The 21,822-nt window shown below is 47.6% G+C and overlaps 1 protein-coding gene across 4 annotated transcripts in view; it reads right to left on the bottom strand.

The window, feature by feature from the left end:
- Nucleotides 1-266: 266 nt before the first annotated feature.
- ARHGAP26 (Rho GTPase activating protein 26) overlaps nucleotides 267-21,822 on the bottom strand; it is a 382,879-nt gene continuing 361,323 nt past the window's right edge. For 2 of the 4 annotated variants that reach the window (XM_084779979.1, XM_084779978.1), the window contains 3 exons: nucleotides 19,567-19,677; nucleotides 14,082-14,173; nucleotides 267-5,410 (listed from right to left, as the gene is read on the bottom strand). In XM_084779979.1, the coding sequence (XP_084636105.1) occupies nucleotides 5,322-5,410; nucleotides 14,082-14,173; nucleotides 19,567-19,677 (292 nt within the window). In that variant the 3' untranslated portion in view covers nucleotides 267-5,321. Of the gene's footprint in view, nucleotides 5,411-14,081; nucleotides 14,174-19,401; nucleotides 19,678-21,822 lie in introns of all 4 variants that reach the window. The other 2 variants (XM_084779977.1, XM_084779980.1) reach the window with 2 other exon arrangements.

Genomic DNA, 21,822 nt, shown 5'->3' on the forward strand with positions numbered 1-21,822 from the left:
AAAAAAGCCACATTTCCAAGGTGCCTGATAGAAATTCTATTTTCTCTATAGATACACACAATGGCACAGAGACACATTTTTTTAAAAAAGCCTGAACATGGCAAAACTTTTTTTTTCTAATAACAGGAAAATGTTCTATCTTAGCTGCAGGTTGCTTTTTAATTACAGAATTGGATTCAATGCACCAGTCAATATTCAATACTGCCATTTACAACAGTGCATTACTTATGATTTTTTCAAAATATTAAAGTGCCTTTTATAAGTACTTTACTGATATTGTATCACACAGCACTTTACAGTACACTCAATGGTAGCCTAAAAGATGAATTAAACATGCAGATGGTTTCTTTCCCAAAATATGGTCTAAGTGTCTTTTAGAGTGCTTTTGAAACTAACCTAGCATTAGCTACTGGGGATTTATGGGCTTGAGTTTTTAACGTGACTTTTCATAAGTCACCACAAAACACAGCTGCGGATAACTAAGTGACAAATACACACACAGGCTTGAGACGGCAGTTTATTTGTATCTTTGCTCTTTTTGCTAGGAAACCAACAGACTCTAGCTCCTCTGATGTTCTCCCTCCGAATTTTCAAGGCTGTAAAAGCTCTGGAAGTGCCAGCTTGTGTGGCTGTTATCTTTACACGTGTATGAGCTACACACAGACACATGCACACACAACTTTTAGAATCACCGGAAGTATGTTTTCAGACACCAAGCTGACCCCAGCATCTTGAATCCCAAGACTGCTGCCTGTTAGTGAACCCTGTGGGAATGACAGGTGTAGGATGGTATGGTACCACTCAGCCTGGCTGAAGCTGTTTGGGGTCATTCACCAAAACTCCAGTCCCCGCTGACCACACTGATGGGAATTCTGACACAGCAGCGCTAGGCTCTCCTTCCATAGGTTAGGATTACGCTCAATTCTTGCTTTCCGGAACATTCCACCATAAAGGGTATTTTCACTTGTTTTATAATGTCCTATAGACTTGTGAAAAATTATTAGCTGTGAGATTTTTTTTTTCCTGAGATAGCTTTTCCTCCCCAGTAGGATCTTGAGCCCTCCTTAAAGATCCGGGGCTCCCCAGTGCGGTTCACTTTTTCCTGCCTGGGCCTGGTGTTCTCCTCCTATGCTTTCCTCCCGTGAGCACAGGCTGCCTCTGGGTGACACCTGGAATCTCTGTCTGCTTTGGGAAGCTCTTAAAGTTAGGCAAGTCCTGTGGGTGGCAGAAGGAAGAAAGCTAATTATTACTTGTTGGAGTCTCGTCTCAGGCGTGCTGGAGGAATGTGCAAGGTTCACTGCTCTCTCTCTGCTGCTGTCATTTTCATGCTATGTTCACAGACAACCACTAGATCAGCATGGATGCAGAAATATTTGAGCACAAAAGACATTTTTCAAACACCACCGTGGGGTGTGAGGGGCACCCGGCTGATAAAGGGGCTGCCGGGCAGGTCTGTCAACATGCATGATCTCTGTCAATCTCGCCAGCGGTGGCAGACAACTCCCTTGACAGACACCCAGGACATTCCTTTGAAAGTCAGGTGGCTAGGCAGATGCTTGGCTCCCTTGTCTACTAGGAACAGCAGGTGCTACAGCGAATGTGGGGTGCCAGGGTAGTCACTGGTGCACCCGGGAGCCTCATGGCAATGACACCAGATGAACAATCTTCTCTCAGGAAGCAGGTGCCAGAGGATGAGAAGTGTCAACAGCCAGCCAGGAACACAGGACCACCCCATCTTTAACCTATCTCCGCACACCTCAATAATGGATGCTTCTGGAACCTCTATGACACAGAGACAGCTTTTAGTGTGACTGGTGCTACCATTTTCAGGAGGAAAATGCAGTGGACAGGGATTTCCCTCTGCGATCCAGGTGCGGCACACTGATGTCTGGAGTTATGAGTAAATGCCTGCAACTCCCAAGCAACCACAGCGCCCTGGCCTACCAGGGCCAGTCTGCAAGTACTCACTGCTCATTTTCTCTTGGCTTTGTTGTTAAAAAAAAAAATTTTAAAAAGCACCCCTAAGACTTTACATATTGGCTTTAGAAATACTAAAAACTGGCAGTAGTGCTCATGGACTACTCAGGGGTCCACTGAATAGAGTCCACTCTTACACGCAGGTAGGAGAGAATTCCATCGATCTTGGGCGAGTCCATTCCCATGCTTGGGGGCAGGGATTTGAAAGCAGCTATCTTCTCACGGCATGGCACTGTTTAGTTACGGAACTCTGTATCTCAAGGAGGAGTGAAGCCAATCATCTCAATGTCCCAAAATTCAGGTCATAACCAGCTGGTGCCAGGGCCTTACAAGAGGAACTCAAAGCTCCTGGGAAAGCTTTGGGGGCTCTGGTCAATGAACTTCTATCCGCTATCAACACTCTATGGCTGTTTTTCCTTATCAGTGGGGAGCTGAGGGGGTGGTTCAGAGAGCAGAGGGCATGTTTCATTTTTACTCTTTAAGTTCTTTCCCACTTGGCTCACATTAATCTCTCCAGGTCTTTAGCTGAGGAGGAAGAGGAGGAGGAGGAGGAGGAGGAGGAGGGCGGCTTAGCTGGACAAAGGAAACAGAGCGACCATCTGTCACAGGCCACACATGGCCCCGGGGAAACCAGAAGGAGGTCAACCTAAGAGTGGCTTCAAACCAGGGCCAGCTCAGGAATATGTACCCAAGCAGTCATGCTGGGCACTGACTACAGGAACACTTCATTTATGATGAGGCAGGTGACAATGTAAATCATCAGATATATTAAAAGTATCATGCTGGGCTCTTTCAATTTGCAAAGTGCAATGCTACTTGAGTGTACATGCCCTTCAGGCTCCATATCCCAGCTTGCTCTCAAGCTCACAGACAACAGGCCTGGAACTGGAATCTAGTCTCTTTCTTCCTGTAGTTTCCAGCCCCCTCCTGCCCTCAAACCCAGGTGGCTTAGGACTTCAGCCATCCTCTTGTCTCTGCTTCCTAAGGGCTAGGACCATGGGCATGCACCATCGCACCCAGCCCCAGGGGCAGTTTGCCTGACAGCGCGGCTCCCTTGTTCCTGGCTGGGTCCTTCGTTGACAACAGCACAGTCCTGAGCCAGTTAACTCAAGACAAGTCACAACAATGACCTCCCAGCCTCACAGCCACTCTAAAACCTGAACCAGTGCAGGCTCCATGCCTCCCCGGTGTTCTTTTGACTTTGGGCTATATGGAACCTAGAGGTGAAGGAACTGTAGAAACGTACAAGGGATTAAGAATCACAGCCTGGCCGATGGCTTTCTAGTTTTGTTTTCAGAGCTTACAGACACATTTACAAACCAGTTTGGCTATATTTATAAAACCTTAGGAGATATGGAAGCGAAGGAGTAGCTGTCTCATCACCTTTGGTCTGGACATCCTAGGGTACCAAGAAATACACCTGAGAAGAACAAACACACACAAACAAACATGTTGTCCCTTGCCCCGCCTATTTAAATCCTGAGTGTCACCTCACTGTTAGGTGGGGGTCCTTTGGACACTCACTGCCAGAAAATGCTCTTCTGATCTCCAAGGCCCAGACCCACATGTAGATAAAGACAACTGAACACAACTAACTTTTGAGGCTCACCCACAGGAATCTTAGGAAACATTCTTCCACTGGGCCAGAGAGGCCAGTCACGACCTTGCCTCTTTAACCTGGCCTCTCTCATACCCTTCTTAACACGTTTGTTCAGCAATCAGAATGCTAAATGCATGGAGCAACAAGCTTAAAGAATATCAAATATAAAATTTTACCATATAATATTTCAAATCATTCTATTTACAAGTTTATCTTAAAAAAAAAAAGCCAAAGATACAGTAATTCAACACAATTCAAGTTTTTCTTTTCTTCATTAAACATCCCTAAAAGAATTCCAAAAGCCAGAGACACTCTCTGGTGCAACACTGCCATCCAAGCGGGCTCCTGGAGAGTGTGACAGTTTGCCTGTCCAGAGTCCCTCTAGTAAGGGCATTCATGTGTGAAGATACCACGACTGTGTTCTTTTGAGGTCATGTGATACTCCTCCAGGTGGTCTCTCATGCAGTTAAGTTCCAGCCCCTGTTACCTGGGAATTCCCTCTCCTAGAAGGTACCCAGCCTTCAGGCCTCAACATTTGGTGTCTTCTAGATTCTTAATGGCCTTTCCTGGTTAATGAGGCCCTCTTTTTCTGGGTGGCAGTGATACAGGTGTACTTTTAAAATTCAGGCTACAGGTTTGTCCTAAGAATCATCTCTAAAATCCACAGGACCTCAGTAGCAAAAGCATTGTAGGGAGCTGTTTGAGGACCATTGCCAAGGGCAAAGACAGGCAGGCAGCAGGGAGAGGGAGGGCTGGAGGGAGTCGTCAGATGCTAGCCCACAGGGAGAAAGCATCCTGCCCTCTGAAGCAAGAACTTGTCGCATGGAGAACCAAAGCACTGACCCGTGTGTAGGATTCAGTATCAACAGGTCCCCAGAGTTGGCTACAGGTGTATTCTGAGGATGCTGACATTTACCAGAGAAGGAACAGTCCCCAGTTGCTATCCTGTCTGCCCCTAATGGTCTAATCCTTTGCTTCAGATCGTTGGAAGACCATGGGAAAGGGAGGAGTGTCAAACAAAGAGGAGTATTATTTTTGGCTTCATCTTAGAGTAGGTTGGGTTGCTATGGTTACTAGGTGATGGCAGTGATGGAAGCCTTCAGTGGCAGCGAACGTGAGGGGCGTGTGCTTCTTTGCGTTGAGAGGACTGCACTGAAATCTGCTGATTATAGGCCAATAGCTGCTCAAGAGATGGTGAGAGATTGGACCTTATATAAACAGTGCAGCAACCCCTTCATCCTGTGTGCTTGCAGACAGGCCCAGCTGCCTTCAGCACTGCGTCTCTGGGAGAAAGGAGGAGAGAACAAGGATGTCTGCTGTAAGCAACAGCAACAGAGGCAGCCTGCATCTTGCGCCGGGTTCTTTGCCCAGCCTTGTCCAACTGAGGACTGCTCTCATGCTGCTTCCTCTCCCCAGAAGCCTGGGGGTGACTGCTGACATGAAAGCAGGGCTCTCTATCTAGGGCACTCATGAGAGACCAGCTTTGCAAGCCTTCCTCTGGGTTATCAAAATCCAATGGCCTTCCCTGCTGATTGACTTTCAATTCTTGCAGCACCACCATGCTGTCAGCTGAGATGATCATGGAGAAAGATGACACAAGTTTCCCAGGTGCATTCGTGTTGGCAGGGAGCAGCAGTCAGCCCCCCCTGCTTTCTCAGTGGCAATGAAAAGTGGTCCACCACACCAGAATCAGCAGTTGTCATGGAGACCACGTAAAGCTGAGCAGCTCCGCTGGGGCTCCAGGTTAGAGGAACTCCACGTAGTTCTCCGGGATGAGGCCAGTCTTTCCATTCAGAGTCCCCTCCAACCAGCCAGGCTCCTGAGATGGATGAACTGTACAGGAAGAGAGAGAGAGATGGTGAGAAGAGATGAGGTCATGGGCAGAGCAGGAGGTGGATGTGCTGTACACTGGAGGGTGTGGGAGTGAGCACAGCTGCTTATTATGCTATGTGATTCCAGGACTGGTTTGAAACAGAGGTCCTTCACCTTCTGTTGGGATGAAACCCTTCTGATGACAGTTGTTTTGAATGAACTCTTTCCACAACAAAAAGGGAAACATTCAGACAGTCAAATTTTACATGCAATCTCAGGGGCTTTATGAATTTTCTGAAGGCCCTGTTTTAAACTGTGTGCAACAGATTTACATTCTCTTAGGTTAGAGGTCAACAGCTGGTATGCTCCATTCATCCATCCACCCATCCCTGCTTACATACATGCATGTATGATCAACCCATCCCACTCACTGGCAGCTGCGTACCAAAGGCGTGCCCTGGCAGGCCTGTGAAGAACTAGTCCCTGCTGGTCATTTTATGTGTTTGTTCATGTTCGTTTTTATATTTTTAAGACTGGGTCTCAATCTGTAGTCCAGATTTGAACTCAGGGCAATACTCCTCCTGCTTCGGCACTCCAGGTCCTGGATTAGCAGTATGTGTCACCATGTCCAGCTTGTCCTATCTGCTTTGTACCTGTAAATCCTCAGGACGCTCTCTTCTTTCCTTGCAGATCCTTACTACATGCTGCCAACTCTGAATGCTTCCCTTCTCCTCCACCTACACTTTTCCTTCCTTTTCTTTTCTGCATTCTAGAGCTTCTCCTATAAACAAGTTGGAAAGCTGTCTGCTTCCTACACTGCAGCTTTCAAAGGTCCCATCGATTTGATTTTTTTCAATATGCACAGACTAAGGATCCATTTCTGCTGTGTCACAATCCCTCTCTGTGGTGAAGAGATGGACAAATGTGGCTGAGTCTGTAAAGTACACCATAGTGGGAGGAAGGGTTGGGACTGTGAGCCGGGGTGATGAGCCTGCACGGGGAGGGGGTATTCCTACTCATGAACCAGCTGCTCTAGTTCAGGTCACTTTGGAGTGGGGCAGGGTACTCACTCTAAATGTATTAGGAAAACTGGAGTTATCCAGGATTGTGTGGCGAGAATGGATTTCCCCCTGTTCCTTTCCTGGGCTAATTAAGTGACTTCCTGTGCTTGTTTTAGAAGCGGACTTCCGCCTCGGCACTACTGTCTAATTCTAGTTTCGGTTTGTAGGAAAGAAGAAACGAAGCCGATGGAAGCCAATGGGGAGGAAACAAAATCACAGGCTCTGAGGCGTCTAGAGGGACTGATATACGCAGAGGCATTTCCACACTTCCTTGGGTGGGGACGTGGTCTGACACATATTAACTGGCCTTCAAACCCTTGCATAACTTCCTACCATGAGCCCTGCAGAACGAAGCCTGAGCAGATGAGACGTCAGACCTGCAGGAGGGTCTGAGACAGACAGGGATGAGTCTAGAACACTTAGCAGTTACCTGGCCTCTCCAGGTACGGAAGATGTTCCTAGGCTGCCTATAAGGAACACCAAATAGGCTTGCCCTCTGCCTGGCCACCAGCTGAGGCTGTCAAGGTCACGTGCAGTGTTAAACCTCTACAATGGTGGCAAAATCTTCTCTGTGGCTTCTGCTGCCGACCACAGCAGCCACTGTGAGTGCATCATGAACCCCCAGTACCAGTTAGTAAGTAAGGAATGAACTCTCTCCTAGTAAAACACGGCCAAGGGGCTGGGGCTGACAAAGATAGGGTAGAGCCCTTGGTCCCTAAGTTTGAGGGCTGAGTTCAGCTTCTCAGAAAACATCTAAAAAGCCAGCTGAGGCAGTGTGCACCTGCTACCCCAGCCCTGGGAGAGTGAGACAGAAGGACCTCGGGGAACTTCTACCATCCAGTCTGGGCAAAGGATTGGTACCTGAACCCACCAAAGCTTCAGTAAACCTTAGAATTAAACTCATTCCCCAAATGAATGAGTTAGAATAAGCCAAAACCACGACAAATAAGCAACCAAACAAACAAAAAACCATCTGAGCAAAGTAAAGACAACCAAAAGAGCTCTGACATGCTGCAGCACAGCTACTCAGTAGATGTGTGTATCCACTGCCTTCCCACAGCTGTTCAAACAGCACAGGCACAGTATGAACCTGAGTGGAGTTTGCAGTGTATGGGAGGCCTCAGAAAGGACAAGGAAGGCCTACAGATGCATCACACGGGCTGCAGGGATGAAGCAGCCTTGCTGACCCAGGGAGTCTTTAAGCCAGGGTTTCTTAGAGCTGAGTGCTAGACACCACCACAGGGAATTCCTGGGCCCTAGGCACCTACATTTTCCTTAGTTTGTATAAGTTAAAAGCTGCAACTTTTGTGTGTCAAAATGCTGTGAGAGGTGACAGTTAAGAATGAGCTTGAGTTTGGTAGTTAGGAATCTGAGTTCTGGTTAGCTGGTAGAGGAGGGAGCCCGGATACCCATTTCCTTCTGTAATCTGTTCCCTGGCCTCAGACAGGGCTCAACTGATGCCCAAGTCTTTTTTTTTTCTTGCATATAAATGATTTATTGTACTTTTAGAATTTTTTTACACATAAAAGATTAATTAATTAATTAATTTTTAAAATACATTTTTATTAATTTATACATATTACATCTCAGTTGTTAGCCCATCCCATGTATCCTCCCATTCCTCCCTTCCTCCCACTTCCCCCCTACTCCCCTCCCCTCCCCTAAGTCTGTGTCTGAGGGGGACCTCCTCCCCCTGAATATGCTCATACGGTATCAAGTCTCTCCTTGGTGACCTATTATCTTTCCTCTGAGTGCCACCAGGCATCTCCGTCCAAGGGACATGTTCAAGATGCCCAAGTCTTTAATAAACAGTATTATGAACTTGCTCCTACCTGCTCCTCCACCTCCTGAGTTCTGGAAAACCCACAGCATATCCCACATAGAGTCTGTGGGACTTATTAATAACTGCTAAAATGATGAAGTTGTGGTATCTGACTTTTTAGTGCACTTCAGTTTGTTAACTACCTGGCTCAACAACGTTCAGCCATGCCCCTCTGCATTGTCCACTATGCCACAGCCCAGCACTTTAAAGGCAGAGTATCATGGGGGCCATGTGCTCAGAATTTCAGACACATTAATTTGCACATAGTCGTGATAGTAAAAACGTAATTCAAACCAAGAGATCAAACCCTTCCTCCACTCTATCCTGCTCTGATTTAATTGGAGGTGTTTCTTGATGGTATGAACGGGTAGGGCACACGCTAAATAGTGAAACTTTATTAGCAGATACTCCACCTGTACTAGTTTCAGTGTGAACATAAGGTCGGTTCTGCTAGTGCCCTCATTTAAGATGAAAAACTGAGGATCCAAAAGGTCAGGCAACCAGCCAAAAAACCAAACCAAACCAAAACAAACAAAGAAAATAAAAACAAAAACAAGGACAAAAAACCAAAACTGTACAGCTGGTAGACCATGGAGGTACACTAGAGGTCCGGGACATCTGAGCATGCAGCCTACTGTCTGAATTCTGCTTACGCCTGCCTCAGCACTCTAACTGGTGAAGCACTCAGTAAGTGGTTGGTGGGCTACCCTGCACCAGTGTCCAATGTGCTATGTACACACTACGCGCTGCAAGGAGCTGCCTGGGTGGTAGTCCAGCCCAGTGAGCACATAACATACGCTGCTACTGACAGGGCCCAAGCTCTCCCTTTGCTACAGCCTTGGGTACAACACAAGTCCCTGGCAAACTCAGCTCACGCTCTTCTCCTAGTCCAGTCTGGACAATGGGCAAGCGTGCGACAGATATCTCTAATGGCTGGTTACCCACAGAGGGAAGATGCCTCCCTTGGAGGAAGTTACAGACATGTGTGATTAGCAGGCATTTATTCATTACATATATGTCTTATGAGCACCTATCAGGAGCCAGACACTGTGCTAGGTTCTCATATATGTGCCCTTAGCAGAGTAACAGTTTATCAGTAAACACAGTGGAGAGAGAGAGAGAGAGAGAGAGAGAGAGAGAGAGAGAGAGAGAGAGAGAGAGACGGGGAGAGGGAGAGAGGGAGAGAGGGGAAGAGAGGGAGGGAAGGAGAGGGAAAATAAGAAGGAGAGAAAGAGGAAAGGGAAGGAAAAAAGAGATAGAATTTGGGAGGAGAGAACTCAGAAAAACACAACCCAAAGGCTCACAGTATCAGCCAGGAGTGCTTAGAACAGATGCAAGGGCCTACGGCAAGGAAAGCTAGATATGATCTCAGAACAGCAGTCTGCAAACTCCCTATACAGAGCCACAGAACATGGCCATGGAGTATTGAAAATATTCAAACAAACAAAAGAAAGGGTGGCTGTGCTCCAACAAACAGTAACTACAAAAGAGACAGTTGACCAGCAGCTTGTGGAGATGTCCTCTGAAGGTGTGGTACATAAAGAAGGATGGCACGTCAGGAGGCAGGAGCTGGGCTGTAGAGGGCCTCAGAGGTACCTCACAAAGCACCAGGAGACCAGCAAGACTGGATTCAGGAGATCACTCTATCTTGTATGCAGAGATGGGTTGAGAGGCAAGAGTGGAAGTGGGGGAGCTTGCTAGCAGCTGGTGGCAACATGCAGATGAGGAAGAGAAACTGGCTGGATGCTGAGGGAGCAGGAGGAACAGTGAGGGAGGCTGAGACTAGCCTGAGAAGGTGTTGGGTCACCCCACAACTGAGCAGCTTGTGATCTATCTATGCTACAATGAAGAATCTAGCTGATCTCAAGTGTGTGTGTGTGTGTGTGTGTGTGTGTGTGTGTGTGTGTGTGAGAGAGAGAGAGAGAGAGAGAGAGCGAGCACACATGCATGCACATGTATGTATATGTGTGTAGAAGCCATAGTTCAGTACCCATGTCTTCCTCAGTTGCTCTTCATCTTATTTCTGACATAGGGTCTCCCATGAATTTGACTAGATGGATGGCTGGAGAGCTCTAGGGGTCCCCCGTGCCTGTCTGCCCAGCACCGTGGTTACAGGCACTCCCCCACACCTAGCTTTTGACAAGGGTGCTAGTGGCGGGGACTCAGGTCCTCATGCTCCTACAGCAAGCATATTACACTTACTCATCTGTCTCCAGACCCTCACCTCAAGACTGGAGCAGGGTGTCCTGAGAACCCAGTGTTTGTGACTGCCGTGTGAGTCTTCTAGGTATCACCGCTCACAGTGCTTCCAATGACTAATGCTCCTGAGAACACAAATGACTCCTCTTCCAGTTACTGTCTGAGGTGCTCCTAGCGGAGCACAAACTTTCCTGGTAGACTGGCAAAAGCTGACACCAGAGATATTTCCCAGTATTGCACATCCATCCCCTGCCACATAGAGTCCAGGAGCTGACTAGGTGCCACTCCAGACTCTGAGAGTGGGCCCCTGGAATCCCAAGGCTGAGAGACTGATGGTTACGAAATAGCAGACTTTCACCTCCAACGCCTTTCCCTTCTCTTCTGACACACACATGACAATGGCTTACATGTTCAAAAACCGTCAGAGGGAAACTTTAATTGGACAGCTGCAGAGAGCTCCAGGCTACTGACATAGGCTTTACCTTACCTCTCAAGGGAGCAGTAACAGGCAGGCCACTTCTCCACCTAACATCTTTATTATTTCTTTCTATAATGCCTGATTTCTCCAAAAAATAAAAGTAATCTTTCCTTTGGAACAGGACTCAGTGAAATATTTCCAGGCAAAACAGCCTAGAAAGTAGATTAGCATTTCTGCCAAGGATACAGCTCAAAGGATAAAAACACTTGCTGTGTAAACCTGATGACCCGTGTTTGATCCTCTGAACCTCAGTTAAAAGCCAAGGTCGCGGTGTGCTACTGAAACCCCAGCGCACCTATGATAGGAGGGGAGGCAGGGAGAGCTGGCTGGAAGCTTGGCTAGAGTCAGGAGCACACAGCAGAAATGAGAGACTCCAGGAATGTTCTTTGATCTCTACATGTGTATCGTGGCATGAGCTTGTCTGTAGTCACATGCATGCACACAATGTCTACATGGCCCCTAGGGAACACAGGAGAACACGGGACAGGAAGCAAACTTCATTCTTACTACATGTCCTTAGGGGATTTAAGATGGCTACTCAGTGGCGGGTGGAAAGTCGCAGAACCTGCTGGGCAGAGGACCCCGCTGGGAAGGAAAGGCCCTGGCAAGTAAAAATCATGGGGGTGCTTGCCTGACATTCTGTTGTTGTTATTCAAAAATGATTTAAAAATGAAAGAAGAGGGAATGCAAAGAGGTATAAGCTCCTTGTAAAAATAGCTGGCATTTCCTCAGACAGTAAATATAGAGTTACACATGACCTAGCAATCCCAGGAGAACTTACTTTTAAAAAATATTCAAACATAAACATCAACAGAATATCATTCTGAACAGGAGGAAAGTGAGAACCATAAGATATCCTGTCAGTTAACTGGTAGATGTTTAAGTAAAAGGTAGTATATCCCCACAAGGAAATACTACTTGGCCATGAAAAGGAATATAGTGCAGATACATGCTACAACATGGATTAACTTTGAAAAACATCACATTAAAAAAATTCTGTTAAAAAGACCACATGCTATGCAGTTCTATTTGTATAAAATATCCAAAGTAGGCCAATCTTTGGAGACAGAATGTAGGCTAGGTAGGTACCCTTGGGCTGGGTAGAGAAAGCTTAGGGGTTAAAAATAGCATGATTATGTGTGAGTGTATGTACGTGTGCGTGCACGCGTCCGTGCGTGTGTGTGTGTGTGTGTGTGTGTGTATGTATGTGTGATATCATAGAATTAGACAGTGATGAGAGTTGAATAACTGAATACAGTGCTCACCCAGGGCAGGAGTAACGGCTGCTCCCATAGTGGTGCCCGTTCTGACCTGTCTTGGGGGAAGCTGCATCACATTATTACAGCTGGTCTGTGCAGGGCACACTCGCTGTGACATGCTTTGGGACAGCACTCAGCCAGTCCGCTAGGCTTGCAAGCCTCAGCTTCTGGTAGGAGAGGTGGTGCGTTGGCCATTTTATGTGCTCTGACTATTAAGCACCCAGAAGAAAGTCAACAGAGCCAAAGCTCCACTATGGTACCTTGGACTTGGGAAAACATCAAGGTGGATCTAGGGACACATGCGGTTTCAAATTTGTCCCAATTGCTGCTGGCGCAGGAGCCCACGCTAGGAATCTCCCTGCACTGTGTTGCTGTGTTTCCAATTATGTCTACTCATGTGTGACTAATAAGTGGGCATAACACAAGGTCTGGGAGACACCTGGTGCCAGGCACTCTGGATTTGATGTTCCTACAGCTAGCCGATAGACAGTCAGTCAGGCTGGGACAGTGTTAGGCAAAAGGAAAAGGGAAAAGCTGTCCTTGTTTACACATCATAGTGTCACAGCCTTTTTCTCTGCCTCCCTCCCCCGCCCCCTGCCTCCCCAGAGACAGGGTTTCTCTTTGTAGCCTTGGCTGTCCTAGACTCACTTTGTAGACCAGGCTAGCCTCGAACTCAGAGATCTGCCTGCCTCTGCCTCCCCAGTGCTGGAATTACAGGTGTGAACCACTGTGCCCAATCACCAGTGTTTTTCTAAGATAGACACAAGATTCTGGCAATAATAAGGACAACATATTGAATACCTCCTGTGCCGTAAGAACCATTTTATATGCATACTACATATAAGCTTGATGTCCTTTCATCATGCCCTGTGACAGAGGAGAGAATTAGGGAAGTGATGTCACTGCTTGAGGTCACATCAGAGCAAATGGTCAGGCTGGGACATGCACTGTGGCCTGGATCTAGGGTTCAGGTTCTCCTGTGCTGTGTAGGCACCTCGACTGCCCCCAACCTCTGCTGGTTCTCAGTCACATGGGGAGAGGTGGGTCTAGGACAGGCAGGGGTGCCCAGCCAGATAAGCATGACCTTTGCCTTCACCCCACATGAGGCCAAGGAGCAGCCAGAGCAAATGCCCGGCTTCTGGCAGCTGCCTTTGTGGCTTCCTCTGAGGCAAACACAACCAACTGCCTGTATCCTTGAAGGGGAACTTCACCCATAGGAAACAGCCCTCACAGAAACTTGGAGTTTACATTGGAGACCAGATTTTCCTCTTAGGTAAATGATGATGCCAAACTACAGCTTCACTTCTCACTGTAAAATATGTTTTTGGGGAAGAGGAAAGAAAAGGCAGAGGATGATGGTGCACCAAGCAAGTCCTGACTCCAGCTTTATGGAGTGCCACAATATATTCTTGCAGCAGATGGCAGGACGGGCTGTTGCTGAGGTGTAGGGGACATCCCGTTAGGGAGTCCATTCTGTGCTCTCAGGTGTAAGGGAGCAGGAGCAGGAGGAGGCTTACTGCCCACCTGGCTGTCTGGGGAGAGGGCCTTGCCTGCTGAAGATAATACAGGCCCAGATCGCAAGGACAGCGGGACAGAACAGGTGGCTGTAACCCCCTCCAGCGTCTCTGCCCACCTAACACCATCCTGCACTCCACACCCTTATCTTTGACACTGTCTAGCACATAGATGTTAAACACCAAACCCAGGCACAACCTTACCCGGAGTGCCAAACTCAGTGACTAGATGTCTGTCTTGGTCTACCCAAGGTAATGCCTGCAGAAGTTGGATTTTGAGGAAAGATCCTCCGTGTCCCCAGGTAGGGTCTTCTTCATTCATCCACTTCCCCTGTTTTTGCGGGGAATGGTAAACTCACCATTGTCGAAGATGGTGCCTGCTGTGAATGAGAGCTCAGAGTCGTGTTCAGCTTTGCAGGCGTACAAGGCCTTTGCCTTCCGGAATGGTGTGCTGTGTGGAAAAAAGGCTTATTTAACATTGTTTTCAGTGCCAGAAAGCCACAGATAGTTCATCTTTCTTCTTCCCTTTTCCTGCAAGCCACATACTCCTCTCTCCTGGGAAGAGCCCAGACAAGGCAGCCAGATGGCAAGACAGGAGGTGGGAAAGTCATAATGGCCACAGGAGAAAACCAAGGAAGAGTGAGGAAAAGGCCACACACTGAATCGAGGAGCATCTCCAGCAGAGCCGGGTTTCAGCCCAGGCGGGGGCAGCCATGACCTTCGCCCCCCGGCCAGACGTTCTCCACTGCTAGTGGGGCAACATTCCAAGTCTTCAGCCCCCAGGAAGGCAAGGATGGAGGAGGTGTATGAGGTGGTGTGTGAGCACACATGTGCACCAGAGTGGGAGTTTGGGGAGGAGCAGGAAGAAGAAAGGGATGGACAGAGGCTAATCTTGGGTTCTCTTGTTCAGTGAATATTCATAGAGTTCGTTCTCTCTCTGTCTGTCTGTCTCTCTGTCTGTCTGTCTGTCTGTCTGTCTCTCTCTCTCTCTCTCTCTCTCTCTCTCTCTCTCTCTCTCACACACACACACACACACACACACACACACACACACCACATTATGAGAATGCCCCTAGAGCATTTAAATGTCCCATGGAGTTGCAGGTAGACAGAACATTTACATGCCCTGTGGACTTCAGATGGAACTACAAGCCACAGAACTGAAGATGGCGTATCTGTGCACCGCTCTCCACGCGATTCTTACACGCAGTCAGAGTGGAGGCTGGCACATTTCTGCAGTGACAAGGCTGAGCTCCTGAAGGCTCTCTGTTGTAACTACTTCATGCTACACTGCTGCAGACAGCAGCCTGGGACAACATGCAAACAAATCAGTGGGGCCGCATTTCAGTAAAAAGTTCTCTACCAGAAACAGGCAGACTGTGACCATCACAGGCCATGAGGGGCAAGCCAGTGTCTTCAGGGTCATTTGTCAGAAGGGGGTAATTTTATTCTTTTCTGTCAAGCTTGACTTTTGGCACCCAGCTATTCTCAGCAGCCTCTAGCCTTTTCACGGGTCAGAATGACATCTAACTGTCAGAAGGCTCCTCTTTATTTGCCACAAGTGACTTTCTTTCTCCAAGTCATCTGAGGGAGTACACTCTGGGACTCAGAAGCACAATTTCAAAAACCCAGGAGGACCTGTGGCTTAAGAAATTGGTCAAGAGGCATGTGGCATTTAATTTGCCGACAATCTGAGAGGCATGGGACGCTCCCAGGGTGCACTGGTTTCCAGTGGCTGAGAGGCTCTGATCTCAGATAAGGCAGAGCACCCCGGGCCTTCTGAACTGCTACTGCTTTGGGATTCCAAGTGCAGCTTCTCTTTGGCAGGGACAGAGAGAGATAATGGAAACCCAAGTGGGCCCATTCCTTCTAGTGGGGCCATGGGAACTGAAAACAGACAATTGAAGGAGTCTGCTACACAGTACGGTGAGCAGAACCAATGGTTATCCAGGTTGCATTGCCAGGTAATTAACAGTTTATTATTGTCTGCTTTGCTTTTCCAATAGCCAAGGGATACTCCTGGGCAGGGCAGAACTGGGGAAGCGGAAGAAAAGAATCCTGGGACACTGGGGGTGAAGGAGAGAAGCCTTAGGGTTTCATCAGCTCCAGCTGGAAAACAGCTTCTCTAACCTAATCTCATCAAGTAATAAACCTGTACGTTGGCTAGGAAGGACCCAGAAATCAGTGTGCAGCTTTTCACAGTGGACAAAAAGTGTACTCCTCTCCCTATGTCCTGCCCTGACCATGGGGTGGAGAACACATAAGAGACTGTGGAAGGTGCTAAGCAGCCAGGCATTATACTGATAAGCATGTGGAGCCTTGCACGACATGCAGGGTAGAGGGAAAATCCAGGCTGTAAAGCCACAGTCCCGATCATACGGAGGCAGACCTGCCTCGGAGGACAGAGAAGTGTAGGTGGGCACGGTATAGAGACCAGGGAAGGCAAGGCTTCTCTGGATGGGTTTTCCTAGAGGTTACTTATTAGTCACATTAAATAAAGGTAAGGGAACAGAACAGGAGCCACCCAGGAAACCAGCAGGACTGTTTGGCAGGTGGAAAGCAGAGGTCGTGGTCTCTAACACCCATAGTTATTATTTGAAGGGATTAACTTTCTACAAATATTAAAATTTTGCAATTCAATAACGGAATGACAAGAAAACTGTGTATTAAAAGATGAATGTCATGAGAGAGTCTGTTTTCCTCTAACAAGTAACTTGGCAATCCATGGGAAGATCCTTCCCCAACTGTCTAATGATGTACATAAGCACACCCTTCCTACACACACACACACACACACACACACACACACACACACACACTTGTAGTGCTTGGGTATCTAACTCAGGGTGCCATGGATAGTCTAGGCAAGTACCCTCTACTAATCTGCATCTCCAGCCCCAGAGGGCATGCTTTTAAAGGGCAGAAGTAAGGTCACCAGAGAAAGTAAAGCACACCCGGTCCAATTGGAATTTCCTGTATGGAATGACTCCTTCTTTAGTATATTTCTGTAAGACATACACACACTAAGAAATGTTTTGTTTTGTTTTATCCCTAATTCAAATTTAACTGAGCAGGTTGTGTGCTTATTTGCCTTGAGGATCTGGCAGCTGTGACTGGGGGAGTGATGTCTTGTTAAAAGTCTCTCACTGCTCTAGGCCGACAGCTCCCTCTGAATTGTCTAGGTAAAGGTTCCTACCCAAGCAGGTGTTCCTGTGCTAACGTTTGGGATGGGAAGCTCTGGGTCTGGCTGAAGGCACCCCAGGGGGTTGCCTGGCTCCCTCCCTCCTTTGCAGCTGGACGCAGTCTGGGGAGGTCTGGGCAGCCCCCATCACAGCATGCTTCAGCTCTGGGCTGGGCCTTCAAGGGCATGAACAACTCTGGAGCCTTCTGCTAGTTCACTTTTAATTTTTGCCTCTGAGCATGGAATGGGGCCAGGAAAACACTCAGAGGAATTTCCCTCAAATGCCCTTGCAAGCTTGCAGAATGACAACCCACTCCGCGGTGCATGCTCCTGGAGGAGGGGCCAGCTTGCAGTGATCAGTAAGGCAGCTGCCTGGCTCCAGGTGCAAATTAGGGGTCTGATGTGGGGGCTCCTTGGGATGTAGATAGGCAAGTAGAAAAAGAAAGGGCAAGTATTAAGGGGGACTCCTCCAGTGGCCACGCTCTTCTGTGCTGCAAAAGACACCTCTACTTCTCAGCTTGAAGCAAGAAGCTCAGAAAGTGGCTTGAGTGGAGAGAGGAAGCCATTCCCACAGGTTTCCAGGACCCCTAATCAGGCCTCATTCAGAATCTGTTGTTAAAAGTGTTGCTACAGGAAGGAAATGTGAAGTTTTATGTTCTTTTAGTCAATTTGGGGAGAGGTGACACTAGATAGGAACAATGGGCACATGCCCCCACCTCTTGGCTAGACACTGTAACAGCAGTTAGGGACCATAACCCATGTCTGCTCTAGTAGTGGGCCATCTCTCCAGCAGGGTCCTGATCTGCACTTATCTCAGCATAAACATGCAACTCAGTGACATTCAATTTCAAGCCCTACTGTGGCTTGCCACTTCAAAAATGACAGATTCCTAAAGGATTATGGGACATCTTCATAATGGTGCACTTCTAACAGAGGCCAGAGGGGCAGTACTGAGTAGCCATTTACTTGCTTATAGGCCAGTCCAAGACTATTTAATGAGGAAGCCATCTCAGTTGTTAGGCTCCAGGTCCTCATGGGTCAGTGAGTGACCTAACTGGGATAACCCATATGCTTTCTGGTATGCTAGGAACTAAATGTCTCCTTAAGTGCCTAGTAGTTGCCTAAAAAGTAATTCATAAAAAGCTAAAGTGTTAGAGAAACAGGACCTAATTTTTACTTTATTTATGGGGTGAGAAGAAAAAGAAGACACAGCAGAACCTTCTCTCCCATCATCCAGGAACAGGCTAGGGGGAAAGCCACGATTCACCCTGCAGAGCAGAGGCCTGGGGTGGCACAGGAACTTAACGGAGGCTGCCCAGGTCATTAGAGTGAAAATGTTGGGCAGACAGCAAGATTTTCTACTTCTGCCATGGCTCTCATTTAGTGAAGTGAGCATTTTCTTTTTCCACAATATGGCTCAGACCATTTTCTTCTCATTCTCATATGAGGATAGAATGACACAATAGATATAAAAATGCCCACATGGGAATAAAATTGTGTGCCTACATATACAGACAGCACGTCTTTTCTAAACTGTGAGGGTCAGCTTTATAAATTAGGCAAGCCTGTCTGATGAGCCCACTGCTAGCAGAAAAGGCAGGTGCGGAAGTCCCGCCAAGGCCAAGAATGCCCATGATGCTTCTACCTGGACTCTGCTTGGGGCTCGCTGAAGGCAGAGGCTACATCTGAGAGATGGCCAGAGAGGGCCCCGAACAGCAGAGGAACTCTGCCCATGGTACTTGTTTCTTCCCTCCCTGGATCTGAAGAGCTGCTATTCTACAAAGAGCTCAAAAGCAAACCTGTGGCACTTAGCTGTGGCACCCTGCAAGGCAGGACTGAAGCATGGCCCTCTGGGAGAAGAACTAGGTCAAGCCACTTTAAAAAAAAAAAAAAAAAGAAGTGGTGTCTGTTCCCATGAGTATTCAGGGTTCATGATCTACAGAGACACAAGTGGGCTGGGAGGCCAGAAGATTCCTGGAGTTCTTGGTGGGTAGGGAGGTAGAATCCCTGAGCAGTTTATAAAAGCAAGTGCTTCATATCTCAGTCTTTTATTCTGTGTTATATTTGTCTCTCACTCAAGGCATCTGGTCTCAGCAACTAGGTGTGAGGGTTCAGAACTATCAGTCCAACCCACCAGCAAATGTTGCCAGATACTACCTGATAAAAATGTGAGAAGGAAAGGGAGTATATGTCTCAACATTGCTCCCTAGAATATTACCTTCTACCAAAACACAGAGGGACCAGATGATTCAGGAAACCATTCACAACACGAGTGCTACCTTTGGAGACGGCTGTTCCCAAAATCCAGGCACCAGAGATTAACTCAGAAATGTGGGTAAGGGTTAGAAAGGGTGTTAAGAACGCCATGCAAGGTCATGCATTTCGTGCCTCTTGGCTTGGTTTCTTAGGATGGAATCACAGGAGAGCAGAGGAGGCCCCCATGTCCCTGAGCAGCTCTGCATAAATGGGGACAGGTCAGTCCCCATCCGTAGTTTTACCTTGAGTCTTCATAAACTGCTTCTTCTGGCCTGTCAAAAAGCAAGTGCAGGTTTGGATGGCAGGGAACAAAGTTGACGAGGAGGCTGAACACTGCATGAAGAGAGGACCAAGCCAATGAGAGAACAACAGCAGCAACAGAAAACCAAACAAGCCCTGCAACAGACCTGATGGGGGATGAGTCGCTGGACGTGGATGAGGTGGGCATAGGGCTGGATGGCGCCGAGAACATGGGCCATGACGGCGACAGGGGTGAAGTTGGGCTTGGATTCGGGGGGCTGCAAGACACAACAACCGGACAGCTCATCAGCACACAGGGAAACCACAATGGGAGCACAGGAGGCTCATGGGAGGCCAAATAATAGGCTGCTGGAGCAGAACATGGGAGCACCAAAGTCCAGAGGCATGCCGTGGATCCTCCGTGCTCCACATCGGTCCTCTGCATTTCCAAGAAATGTATTTTCCCTGATGTCTTGATGCACAGACGTGCCTCTTTGGCCCATCTTGCAACTGCTTTCTGGCTGAGCTGAGCTTCTCCATTATCTGCCGTACTACTGGCCATTGGTGAGCACACACTAAAACCACATACATACATCGGTATCCATGTGTTCTGATGCCTGCTCTGTTGCATGTTGAGTTCATTTTCAGCCAGCCTTTAACCTTCACTGTTGTGTGCTTTAAAGTTATGTCTCAGCAGAAATGACAATTTTTCTGGGCCACAAAGGCCATTCTTCCAGAAAACAATTTCCTGTTTACATTTCTAACTATGTGGGCTGTGTGCCATTGGAGATCTGAGTGTGCATTAGGAACATGCTACGGGACAGAGGCAGGATGCACACACAGCATCCAGAGTCAGTACTTACGGCTGTGTGCAGCTCCCTGAAGGTGTGCTGGCTAGGCCTTCCAGCTTTCTTTTTGTGGATTTTGGTGCTCAAAGAATAGGCTCAGTGAAAAGACAACTTTTAAAAAAGGAACCAGAACCTCAGATTTGTTCATTTTATTATTTGATGGGCGGCTGACCAAAGGTTTGGAGAAAAAAGGTTGAAATTACTCACCATAATCTGGTTTGTAGATTTTAATTGGCCATGTTGGCCATTTGACTTATTTCTGCAAATGCCTTAGCACCTAGGTAAAAATCATGTTATGTCACAGAACGTGCAAACACAGATGGCTGAGAGGCCAGGAAGCCTAACTAGCCTTCAATTTTAGCTCGTGCTGGACTGTTCAGACAAAGCTCTTTATGAGGTGAGATGGATAGGAGCCAGTCCTGAAGGATAGTCATAGATGGGAGGTTAGCAAAAGTACGTGTGTGCTGGTGCCTCGTATTTGACCACGTCCCCTGGATTGGGAGACCTGGTGGCACTCAGAGGAAGGATAGCAGGCTACCAAGAAGAGACTTGATACCCTATGAGCATATAAAGGGGGAGGAAGTCCCCCTCAGTCATAGTCATAGGGGAGGGGAGTAAGGGAAAAATGGGAGGATACAAGGGATGGGATAACCATTGAGATGTAATAAGAATAAATTTAAAAAAAAAAGAGTACGTGTGTGTGTGTGTGTGTGTGTGTGTGTGTGTGTGTGTGTACATGTGCATGCATGTGAGCAAGCACGTGTACATGTATATGTATATATGCTATGCCATGAAGACCTGTGGCAGCATTTAGAGAAAACTGAGCAAAGTTCATATCCTTCAAAGAATCTGATGAAATGCTCATTAAACATCATCATGAATACCATATCTCTAGACTATGCATCCCATGAGGGAGGAAGCTTTGTTCCTTTGCTGTAGCCAAACTGCCTATATAATTCCTCCAAGCATTAAAGAGATAACTGGTACATGCACTAGTGGGCACTCAACAAGCCCACAGATAGGCACTGATGGAATTTCCACTTCACAGATGTGAAGCCCTGGGCTATAGTTGTGAGGCTTGCCAGCCTTTAAGGGACAGGGCCAAGATTCCCCCAATATCCTGACCAAAAGCCTGGCCTCTCATTGCCAGGATTCTGTCCCTGGGAAAGCTGGCCTTACTCTGTTCCTCTAGGGCACAAAAAGATTCTTAACAGACCTAGACACAATGTTAGCTATTATCTTGACCCCTGGCTTATGGGTTTCCTTCAGTCGCCTACATCTGCAGGGGGCTTAGACTCAACACTGTAATTCCAGTAGACCCCCTAGTCCTGCCTCCAGTGTCCCGTCGGATGGACTCATAGAGTAGATGGGATTCATACAAGGGGAAAAAATAAAATTAATATTTCTTCAATCCATCTAAGACTCACTGATGAACACCCAGAATGAGCAAGACAGTAAATACAATTTGCCAAAGTTCCTGGCCTCAAGGAACTTACAGCAGACTTGACAAGATGCAACAGGTTAAAAAGAAAACCAACAACTGACACAGTAAGAATCTTTGGTGGGAGGTCAGTG

Source organism: Acomys minous, assembly GCF_964271855.1.
Source record: "Acomys minous genome assembly, chromosome: 4".
Classification (NCBI taxonomy): Eukaryota; Metazoa; Chordata; class Mammalia; order Rodentia; family Muridae; genus Acomys; species Acomys minous.